Consider the following 12,424-nt stretch of genomic DNA (forward strand, 5'->3'; position numbering starts at 1 on the left):
GTTCTGGGGGAGGCAGTGCCCATGTGACAACAATTTTGGACCCCCTTGTGGCCCCCCTAAATGTGGAGTAAAAAATCATTTTTACATAACTTTTTGCTATTGTTCTTTTTTTACATCCGTTATTAGACAGTGGCAACTCGAAACACTAATTTAACCCACACATTTTCTAGAGGGACGGCTTTAGGCAGAACACAACAGTATCGTACCACATGCATCTGCAAGTTTTTTTCTATTCAGAAGTTGTAAGAAATTCCGCACGAATATTATAGTTCAAGCACAAAGAAGGAAATATAGAGGTGAGTAAAATTGTTAATATGTTGTATTTGTATTAAATGCATTACAGAAGTGTAACGTTAGATCAGCTTATCTTAACCTGGCCATTTGTTACTTTGTGGCAGTATGAAAAAGGATAAAATATATGATCAACAAACTCTTTTGCCTGCAATGCAGTGAAGAAAACGATATGACAACACTAACGTCTAATGTAACTGGCCCCTCTAACAGTACAACTGCCCCCCCCCCCCCCCCCCCCCCCCAGTTGAAATGGTCTAGAACCGCCACTGCGCCTATCAAGGGTGTTATCTCTGGGGTGGCGCTAGAAGTAAATGCAAAGGATATACGTAAAGAATTGGGTCAAGTGGTTGGTGCACAACGACTGACCCACATTGAAAGATGGAGTGTGGAAGCCCACTCCCTCCAGCCATTCTATTGCGTTTATTTTTTATGAAGAGTGTATTTGGGTATTCTCACGTGTATTTGGGTTATATGGGATTCCATGCAAGAGCCTTCATGCCCAAACCCATGCAGTGTGATAAATGTAAATGATTTGGTCATGTGGCAATTGTTTGTGGACGGGAGGTGTATTCTATGCCAGCTGAGCCTAAATGCTGCAATCGTGGTGGTGAACGTGCACCCGAATTTCTGAAGTGTCCTGTTAGGGTGAAGGAGACGGAGGTGGCAAGAATAAGGGCTGTCCAGAATGTATCTGGAGGCATTGAGAAGAGAGGAAGGAGTGACGTTGAAGAAGTAATGGTAGTAGTGGAGACAAGATGTTCCGTGCCAACAGAGGGATCATGACATTTTGCATATTAAGGTGGACTTTGTAGCATTTATTACTTTGGTTATCAACTACACAGCACAAATGGAGAGGAATACGGCAAATAAGCATCTTTGTGAGTGCACCTGAGCATTTTTGGGGACTCAGTGACTTTTCTGCAGAGGCATTACAAGGAATCCTGTCGGTGAACGCTCCGGCCTCACAGGCACCTGAGCCTGTGTAGGGATGTGACTGAAGGAGTGGGACTGATGTTTTTGTGTGTTTTGCATTATCTCGGGTCCCCCTTCCCGCAATGGAAAATATTATTTGTGTTTTGTTTCTATACTCCGTACATTAGGTGGCGGCAATACACCAATAGGTGTAGTCTGCCATAACTTTAAAGAAGAAGAAGAACTTCCGTTTCTCCTTGCTTACTTCTTTCTCCACTAAAAAGCCCGAGTGTGGTCTTTCTTAGGAAAGGTAGCTAAACAAATACATCGTTTCATGGAAAAATTATATAATATATGCTAGCTTGATTATATATCATGTTGTACTTTCCATTATTAATAACGAACCATTCGGTTTCATGATACTATACCATCGGCAAGGAAAGATGTTGGAGAGTTGACTGAGTTTATGACAACAACACACGTTGTTGTTGTCGCTAAGCTAGCTAGCTACATGCACCTAGCTAGCTAGCGGGATTATATTGTTAATTTACAGTTTACAAAACGTTGATTTGATTGAACGACTGTGATCTATTCAGTTACAAAATTGCATTATTTGTCTTTGATGTACATTTGCTCCACAGAGTTTAGCCAACTAGCTAGTTAACGTTACTGTACACGTGAAGACTACCTAATATGGGTCGCCGCAAGTCCAAGAGAAAGCCCCCTCCAAAGAAGAAGCTTACTGGAAATTTGGACACTCAATTCACCTGTCCATTCTGCAATCACGAAAAGTCATGTGATGTGAAAATGTAAGTAACAAAGTACAGTATATAAAGTGTAAATATACTACCGTTCGAAAGTTTGGAGTCACTTAGAAATGTTCTTGTTTTTTAAAGAAAAGCACATTTTTTTTATCATTTAAAATAACATCGAATTGATCAGAAATACAGTGTAGACGTTGTTAATGTCTGATTTTTGGAAACGTCTGATTTTTAATAGAGTATCTACATAGGCGTACAGAGACCCATTATCAGCAACCATCACTCCAATGGTACGTTGTGTTAGCTAATCCAAGTTTATAATTTTAGAAGGCTTATTGGTCATAAGAAAACCCTTAAGCAATTACAGCTGAAAACTGTTGTCTTGATTAAAGAAGCAATAAAACCGGCCTTTAGACTTGTTGAGTATCTGGAGCATCGGTATATATGGGTTCGATTACAGGCTCAAAATGTCCAGAAACAAAGCAATTTCTTCTGAAACTCGTCAGTCTAGTCTTGTTCTGAGAAATTAAGGCTATTCCATGCGAGAAATTGGCAAGAAACTGAAGATCTCATACAACGCTGTGTACTACTCCCTTCACAGAACAGTGCAAACTGGCTCTAAGCAAAATACAAAGAGTAGGAGGCCCCGGTGCACAACTGAGCAAGAGGACAAGTACATTAGTATCTAGTTTGAGAAACAGATGCCTCACAAGTCCACAACTGGCAGCTTAATTTAAATAGTACGCGCAAAACGCCAGTCTCAACGTCAACAGTGAAGAGGTGACTCCGGATAATGGCCTTCTAGGCAAATATGGATAGAATAGCCTTAATTTCTCAGAACAAGAATAGACTGCCGAGTTTCAGAAGAAAGGTCTTTATTTCTGACCATTTTGAGCCTGTAATCGAACCCACAAATGCTGATGCGCCAGATACTCAACAAGTCTAAAGAAGGACAGTTTTATTGCTTCTTTAATCATTTTTCAGCTGTGCTAACATAATTGCGAAAGAGTTTTCTTATGATCAATTAAAAGGATAAACTTAGATTAGCTAACACAACGTGCCATTGGAACACAGGAGTGATGGTTACTGATAATGGGCCTATGTAGATATTCCTTTACAAATCTGCTGTTTCCAGTTACAATAGTAATTTACAACATTAACAATGTCTACACTGTATTTCTGATCAATTTGATGTTATTTTAATGGACACATTTTTTTTGCTTTTCTTTCAAAAACAAGGACATTTCTAAGTGACCCCAAACTTTTGAATGGTAGTGTGTGTGTGTATATAAACTCAGCAAAAAAAGAAACGTCTTCTCACTGTCAACTGCTTTTATTTTCAGAAAACTTAACGTGTAAATGTTTGTATGAACATAAGATTCAACAACTGAGACATAAAGTGAACAAGTTCCACAGAAATGTGACTAATATAAATGGAATAATGTGTCCCTGGACAAAGTGGGGGTCAAAATCAAAAGTAACAGTCAGTATCTGGTATGGCTACCAGCTGCATTAAGTACTGCAGTGCATCTCCTCCTCATGGACTGCACCAGAACCCTATGTGCCCTGGTCAAAAGCACACTACGTGACCATAAGTATGTGGACACCTGCTTGTCGAACATCACATTCCAAAATCAATGGGCATTAATATGGAGTTGGTCCCCCTTTACTGCTATAACAGCCGACACTCTTTTGAAAAGGCTTTCCATTAGATGTTGGAGCATTGCTGTGGGGCCTGGCTTGATCGGCTTTCCAAATCATCCTAAAGGTGTTCGATGGGGTTGAGGTCAGGGCTTTGTGCAGGCCAGTCAAGTTCTTCCACACCGATCTCGACAAACCATTTCTGTATGGACCTCACTTTGTGCACGGGGGCATTGTCATGCTGAAACAGGAAAGGGCCTTCCCTAAACTGTTGCCACAAAGTTGGAAGCACAGAATCGTCTAGAATGTCATTGTATTCTGTAGCATTTAAGATTTCCCTTCATTGGAACTAAGTGGTCTAGCACAGACCATGAAAAACAGCCCCAGACTATTATTCCTCCTCCACCAAACTTTACAGTTAGCACTATGCATTGGGGCAGGTGGCGTTCTCCTGGCATCCATCAAACCCAGATTCGTCTGTCGGACTGCCAGATGGTGAAGCGTGATTCATCACTCCAGAGAACGTGTTTCCACTGCTCCAGAGTCCAATGGAGGCAAGATTTACACCACTCCAGCCGATGCTTGGCATTGCTCATGGTGATCTTAGGCTTGAGTGCGGCTGCTCGGCAATTGAAACCCATTTCATGAAGCTCCCGACGAACAGTTCTTGTGCTGATGTTGCTTCAAGAGGCAGTTTGGAACTCAGTAGTGAGTGTTGCAACCGAGGACAGACTATTTTTACCACTTCAGCACTCGGCGGTCCCGTTCTGTGAACTTGTGTGACCTACCACTTTGCGGCAGAGCTGTTGTTGCTCCTAGATGTTTCCACTTCACATTAACAGCACTTACAGTTGACCGGGGCAGCTCTAGCAGGGCAGAATTTGGACTAACTGACCTGTTGGAAAGGTGGAATCCTATGACGATGCCATCTTTAAAGTCACTGAGCTCTTCAGTAAGGCCATTCTACTGCCAATGTTTGTCTATGGAGATTGCATGGCTCGTGCTCGATTTTATACACCTGTCAGTGACGGGTGTGGCTGAAATAGCCAAATCTACTAATTTGAAGGGGTTTCCACATACTTGTGTGTAATGTTATATATTTTAGTGTAGCAGGTAGTGCACTACAGTCTGGAGGTAGTGCACTACAGTCTGTAACTGACATTTTAATGATAACTTTATTAATACTTTGTTTTTAACTTTTCATTTTCTTGTGTTGCCAACAGGGAAAGGACCAGAAATACTGGGATAATATCATGCACAGTTTGCCTGGAGGAGTTCCAAACCCCCATTACCTGTATCCTTTCAAGTCTATTGAACTCAAACACAACAGCTATTGTTATTATAATCACATTGAGTATGTTTACATGCGCACTAATAATTTGATATTAAACTGATTATGGCAGATTATGCAATAGTCATATAAACACCTTAATCTGCGTACGGTCAAAATCGAAGTAAGCGTACACAGATTAAAACAGCTGGTTTTCTGAGCAATCTTTCTAATTATTAGGACGTGTAAACACCTTAATCGGCGTTCCGGTGGTGTGTTTTATCTGCGCATGTGCTAGCACCAGCCGAGAGCCTCCCTCTTTAGCGCGAGTGAAGTGAGTTCGGGACTGTGCGTTTTAGGGACTGTAGATTATTTATAATGAGGGATACATGGAGAAATTGGATCTCTGACATGAAAATGGATGGCTCTCCCTTCAGTAAAATATATGTTTTTACCCGACCCTCCCTGAACGCTTGGGGGGGGAAAAAACAAGAGACAAGTGACCCCTATACGATCAGAATCTTTTGTTGATACCACAACAGAGCAGGACAACACCTGAGCGCATGCTGCCACACCGGAGACGTTGTGATTTCTATACAGGCTATTGTTTAAAAAAAAAAAAAAGGATCGTTTAAGTTTGGAACAGTACTAAAGTTGTCTATCAACTGTAAATATTCAGCACAACTGAACTAGTCACTACGGAAGTATGGCCTATATGCATTTGTAAACTATTTTCATTTGGGAAACTATCATTTTCAAATATATTCTATTTTATTCCAAGATATTGTTACAAAAGAGATGTGTAGACTGTGATTAGGGCATGGGAGTATAAGTTAAATTAACAGACTAGGTGTGGATAGCTCACCGCATGATCCTCAAACCAAAGACCAGCCAAACTCATGTTTCTAAAAGTGAATTCCAAGGCACTGTAGAATGATTGCATAGCCTAATATGGCATCTTTTGTTTCATAATTTAATTCTAAGTAATAATACAAAAATAATTATATTTATTTAGAGTTAGTATGTTAATAATTTGTTGCGGCTCTCGCTCACATTTTTCAAATTGAGAACACGGGGCTGCATGGTCAAATTAATTCTGATAGGCCTAAATATAATTTATTTAGAATGACCACAAATCCCATAAACGATAGAATGACAAACTAAATCAATATGCAGTCTATAGGTAGGTAGCCTAAATGGTGGTGTTCCTGTATTTTATTTCTCTCTGGCGGTGGCATGAAGGATGAACTGTAGGCGTGTGTGCATTGGCCCGTCGGTCGGAGGCGTGACCACTGAACGGGCCAAATCCGACGTAACAAGAACAGCCACAGACAGAAAACTCGACCAGGGTTTGCTGAAACGGCTCTCCTCAAAAACAGTCTTGTACAATGCACTTGAACTCGACCTACTGACTGCTTAGCTTACAGAAACGTACCCCCTCTATTGCGTATGCAGACAAACTGATCCACCGCATGGACCTTTACCACGACACCAACGAGAGCTAGGATCCACATTCACAGCGTGTCCGCCACGATGGTCATAACTCTGCGGACCCCATTGCTCAGTGGAACCCAGAGCGATACGGGACCGCTGCTGTCCTTTCAGCACCAAGATTCGAAAGGCGCTCAAAATAACTCCAGATGTAGTTTACAACTAATAGTCCTTCTTATTACGAATAGAAGATTATCACTTCTCACAACGTTAGAACAAAGCTAAATCAATATCTCGCAAGATCACAGCGTGTAATTCATATTTTACATAGCAGATCCGAATATAATGGCATATAAGCTGCTTTACCAGGCCTCTAATGTTACACCAAAAACACCTCTTCTGTCATTTCTTATCTGAAGCTGAGTAGTCCTCTTCTTTTACCGAGACTCAACGGCGCCGCAGGCAGCGCTTTGATACAAAATAACCCTACAAGAAATGCTAATAGTTTAACACCATCTGCTTTCATTTGGTCACAAAACAGTAATTCAAGAAGATCTAATTTCATATTCCCATGAAACTGATTGAGATCAAATGATTGACAGGCAGTCTGAACATTACCATTCACGATTGACAGTGATAATGGCCTACTTTGAAATGAGGTATGACTACCTTGGTGTTTGATGGTATTAAACGTTTGACGTTTTCTTGAGACAAGACGTGTGGGCAAATAGGCAGTTTTTAATCAAACTATTATATCAATCTGACTTTCCACAATAATCACATTATTGTGTGCATATAACCGTACTAGTTGATACGTAATCAATAAGGCTGCAGCAGTTGTCATTTCCTAAGGATGTAATGCCTAATTCCAATGGGATTGGCTATTATGATAATATTGTTTTCTAGGTATTTTAACATCAGGAATGCTAACAGCCCAGTTAGACTGTAAGTTGCTCTGAATAAGAACGTCTGATAAATGGATACAATGTAAATACACCAATGACTAGACAGTTGCATGCAGTCACATTTACACCAATCTGTTGCTAACATCTTCTAGGTTGAGTGTGTATATAAGTTACATGTCCTTACCTTACACTCTAAGATCTGTCAGAGCCTGTGGACGTGTACAGTGATTGGATAGACGCTTGTGAAGCAGCCAATCAGTAGCCCAGGCTCACCGGGGCGGAAGACCTCACGTTGGAACAGGAAGCTGATTTAGAGGTGGCTCTCGTCTGTTTCTCACCAATCACTGCCAGTCTTCAGCCCAAGATTATGGTCCCGTTCCAGGCCGACTACATTGCAGACGTTGCATTGCGTCAACCAATAGCTGCGTGCCACGTCATCAACTGCAGTTAGGCATCATATTGCTATGTCATGTGGTTAGCTGATATGTGAACCAACTATCCAGATGTTGTGAGATCTGGCAGATGCCTACAATGTAGTCAGCCTGGTAAGCAGCCTCTAACCTTTACCTCACCGCACATCTCCCACACTAGTGACCTGGCGTCCACCGAGACTGTCTTGCGTAGCCATAGTTCAGTCCAGAGGCCTATATAGGCTATGCTCCAAATGGCACACCATTCCCTATGTAGGGCACTACTTTTGACCAGCTCCAGTAGGGCTCGGGTGGAAAATAGTGCAGAATATAGGGAATAGGGTTCCATTTGGGATGTGACCTTAGAGGTATATATGACTCTGGTTAAGTCAACCTATTCCCCTACTCACCGTTTAATTTATGCAGATCTCATTTTCCAAGCGGTCAGTTGTCATGGCTCCTAGTTTACTGGTAGGATTATACAGGTAGTAGCTGCTCTTGGGTTAGTTTCACCACAATTAGTTTTTACTCTCCCCTGTGTACAGTTCTTCTAGAGATACACAATACCACAGTGTACAGCGATACCATAGTGTTGGCTCATTCCATTGGGGTATATGGAGGAACTCTGAGTGTGTGTTTATGCAGAGTAACTTGTCACTCTTCATGCTAACTAGTGGGGTGTTCCAGAAAGCAGGATTGTTAAGTTAGCCAGCTAACTTTGATATGTAGTTAAATATATATTTATTTTATATTTAGAAAGCTAAACTTGAATATGGGTTGTTGTTGGTTGTCAAGTCAATTATACCATGACAATTTCAAGTTGGATTTTTTGGGACTGTTAGCTGGCTAAGTCCTTGATCCTGCTTTCTGGAACAGTCTAAACTCTCAAGTGGTTTATGAAATATTTTCTGTGAATATCCCAGGTCCTTTTTCTCAATTTTAAAATGCTTACGGTATCTCCCTGAAGACATTCCTTTGTTAGAGAAAATGGACTGAAAGGGAGAGGTATGATGGTACATACACACCAGGTAAACAGTAGGTCCAAATTAGTATTATTGATTTGATTATTTTAGTTTTTCAAATGATAAGAAAATTGCCAATGATTTGCAATTGGTTGCCCTTTGTAATGATTTTTATTTTCAATGTGACAAATTAAAGTGTTGTATTTTGACACCCACAATGAATGTATCTGTGTCAATGGTCTGAGAGTTAACCAGCTACAGTCTAAAGTCTGTAGAGCATGTTTCTACTGGAGAGACATGCCGTTTCATTTCCTGATAATAGGCTAGCTAGAGGAAACCGCCAAACTGTACAGTTTACCACTAAAACTGTAACATTTTCTTTGTCTAAAACTCAGATGTGAGCACTGTGTTTTTGCCCCAATGCATTTGTGTGATTGTGTGCGTACCCATGGTTCTCAGCTGTGGATATTGACAGTGAGTTATGACCACGATGATGAGTGGTTCTCAGTTTGTTCTGTCCCTCCATCCCTATCTCCCTATCTCCCCCTCTATCTCAATCTCTCCTCTCATTCAGCATGTGAGGTCAAGTGTCACTCTAGTCTCTGTTGTCAAGGCTGCCAATAACCCACACAACGGCGCCATGGCAACCGTTTCCAAGGTAACACGTATTTTGTTTCTGGACACCTGGAGCTGTTCTCACACAATCTGCAATTTTTGTAAATTTTACACATGCACTATCAACAAGTTACATAATGTATGTACATGTAATTGCTACATTTAAACACAATGCAAATTAGTAAGGAATGCTTACAGGGCATAGAAACAGTTGATATGTACAGTACCTTCGTGCTAAAATATTTTGGGAGTTTTACTGCTCTAGGGATTGATCACTTGCATCTCGTGGTATTGACTCGGAGTTGCAGAATTGGGATGAAAAGTCCACCTTTTTGGCTTATAGCTGTCTGGCTCCTAATAATGTGGTCACGGCTTTGTTTCATCTGTTGGGAAGAATTACAACAAGTACTGCATGCTGTCTAGAGATGGCAGAAGAGGCTCTGGGAATGTTCTTAACCACTGCCAAAATGTGGTGGTTTTTCGTGCGCTTTTCAGCTGCCGTGGCATCACCCAGGTGGGTGCTACAAGTTTGGCAATGGAGGAGCGGGTACTATAGAGGAACTGACCCTCAGACGCAGATGTGGTGCACTGATGAAGCCCCCCGGGCCTGTTTATTTCTCTCTGGCTGCACCATCGATGCCCCGTCTGCTGAAGCTACACTGCCTTTCCTATCCAAACTGCCTCACATTCAATGTCCATCTCTACATCTCAATTTTCATTTGTTTGTTTTGCTTTTTATGCGCTTTGAGATTATTTTCTGTAATGAAAAGCTCTGCAAGTTAAATTATTACAAAACAATGCCATGAAATTACTAAATATACAAAGAAAGCTCATGTTGATTTATTGGAAATACATTATCAGCAATAATAATGTACTAAAATGTATTTCAACACATTTTCCCCAACACCTCTGGCATTCTCTAATCTGCAACCATTCATCAGTTAGGGGGTGTATTTATTATGAACCAAATGAAAGCCAACACTCTGAAACAGGGAGGGACATACCTGAACTTGTCCAATAAGAAACTCTTGATTTTGTTACAAAGGTTTTCAGTTGCAAAATATTTTGCTACAGTGTGCACTAATGAATACACCCAAGCCATGACAATGTAGTAGCCTGGGTAGACCAGACTGAACACTTGTGTTTCATTGTGAGTGCAGTATTCAGTCTAGTTTAACCAGGGCCAGGCTATCAAAAATATTCCCTAGATCCCTTGGTGAGATGGATGTCGGAGTAGAGTGAAGCTGCCTCTAGACACAGATCAATTTGGCCATTTTCACCAGAAGTGGTTTAGGTTAGGATTTGGGGAGGGTGAATTGATCCTAGATCTGTGCCTAAGGGCAACTTCTATCTGGAGCTGAAACGTCAGCCACTGCAATGTAGTCCTTAAAGTTGCCCCTAGACACTGATATAAGGTAAGTTTTAGCCTTGGGAGGGAAAGCTGGTCCTAGATCAGTCTACAGTATCTGGTGCTGATATGGTATGTCAGCCACCGTGATGCAAGCCTTAACATGTCTTCATGTGTTACCGTCGCTGCAGACGTCAGAGTCCCACTCAGAGTTGTAGCATGTGGTTATATAAATAGTGATGGGATAGAGGGGTGATGGTGGTAGTGTTGTCATGGACCAGCACAGGTGAAAATACAAGGTTCCTCTTTATCCCTACACACTTGTTAAGGAGTTGATTGGACAATATAATATATAGGTGAAAAATGCATACAGGACGTGAGTGGCCTGTGTCGTCCATGCATGCCAGAGACGGCGTGGGTTTGAATCTGGCCCACTGCCCTTTGACTCACCCTTCCTCTATCTTTCCAACACTATCTCTTCAATAAAACTACAAAAAAATCAAATAGAAAGGCAATATACCTTGTCCATAAAAAAAGGGGGGGGGAAGTATTTTTGTTGTAATGATATAGGTCAATTGTCGATGCAATAGCTTCCACTCGGCTACGCGTATTCTCAAGCAATAACATCCACATCTGTATTATCAACCCAAGAATACCCGTGGTCGAGACAGGAGCACCGGGTCTAACCTCCCTCACTCCTGTCTTCTCCCCTCTGTCCATTCTCTCTTTATCTTTTCTTCATTCTTCACTCGTAGAATGATAGATGAGAGGGAGGGAGGGAGGGGGCAGGAGACATCTGTGAAAATGGTGGCCTGGGAAAGAAAAGTGTTGGATTAGAAAACAAACAATAACATGCACTGTACACAAAGACAGACAGAAATCGCTACCTGAAGTGAACTGGTAAACAGTTTACATTCCTCCCTTTTCTGACCTCTTCACCCCTTTTATCAAACAAGCTTTTAACCTACTGTAGCTCTCCCTGCCTGCCTGTCTCCTTCCCTCTCTCTCTCGTCCCATCTCTCTCTCCCCCCTTTATTTTCCTCTCTTCCTGTCTCCCTCCCTCCCTCCTGCTCTCTACCTCCTCTCTGCCTGTCCCATTGCGAATAAGGCAGTCAGCATGACTCAACCACACTCTCACTTGCTAATTAGAGGCAGTGGATGTCAATCAACAGCTGAGAGTAGAAGAGGAGGAGGGGGGAAGAGGAGAGGGAGAGATTGAATGTATCAGCACCATGGACAGCTCCCTGTGGGGAACTCGGGGCTGGTTTACAAACACAAAAGGAGTTTACGCCTCTCTCTCTCTCTCTACCTCTACTGTTGAATTTAAGGTTTATATCTTGATTGACTGATATTCTCTCTACCAGCCCATCAATCACATGGTGTAACATGAACCTTGAATAGAGGAACACCGCCAAATGAGAGAGTCCCACTCTGTCAAAACTCTCACCAACCTTCTTCCTGTCTGTCTACTTCCCCTCTCATCGTCATTGACAGGAAGAGCCAAAACAAGTCCGACACGTCAAGTATTCTGACACTATATCCCTCATTACATCGCTCTCACTCTGAGTCTCTCTCCCTCTCTTCCGCTCTCTCTCTCATGTGATAGACACTAGCAAAGAGGGTGTTTCCTGGTAGGCTATGAGAACGGCAAGCTCATCATTAAAGGAGGACATTCCTCTACATTACTGTTGGAACAGAAGCACTGCTGTCAGTATGTTGCTGCTGTTTGCCTACAGCATCAGTTCTCCTCCAGGCCCTATAGCTACTGATCCTGGAGTCAGTCACTATTCTGGAACTTTAGGGATCTGTTGACAACATGATCAATCTGTAGAAAATGTATTGTATTTTGTTCCTCATAGTTCTTGGCATCACTTA

The 12,424-nt window shown here is 41.8% G+C and overlaps 1 protein-coding gene across 2 annotated transcripts; it reads left to right on the forward strand.

Moving 5' to 3' along the window:
• Positions 1–163: 163 nt before the first annotated feature.
• Positions 164–8,804, forward strand: LOC115178822 (transcription elongation factor 1 homolog). Of its 2 annotated transcripts, none has more exons than XM_029740165.1 (4): positions 164–296; positions 1,848–2,015; positions 4,832–4,902; positions 7,412–8,804. In XM_029740165.1, exons 2-4 carry the CDS (start codon positions 1,900–1,902, stop codon positions 7,474–7,476), a joined length of 252 nt encoding a protein of 83 aa, XP_029596025.1. In that variant the 5' UTR covers positions 164–296; positions 1,848–1,899; the 3' UTR covers positions 7,477–8,804. The 2 variants fall into 2 exon arrangements, with proteins under 2 accessions (XP_029596025.1, XP_029596024.1); XM_029740164.1 differs by lacking the exon at positions 164–296 and adding an exon at positions 1,410–1,516.
• Positions 8,805–12,424: the final 3,620 nt, after the last annotated feature.

The sequence above is a fragment of the Salmo trutta genome, chromosome 38 (assembly GCF_901001165.1).
Source record: "Salmo trutta chromosome 38, fSalTru1.1, whole genome shotgun sequence".
Taxonomy (NCBI): domain Eukaryota; kingdom Metazoa; phylum Chordata; class Actinopteri; order Salmoniformes; family Salmonidae; genus Salmo; species Salmo trutta.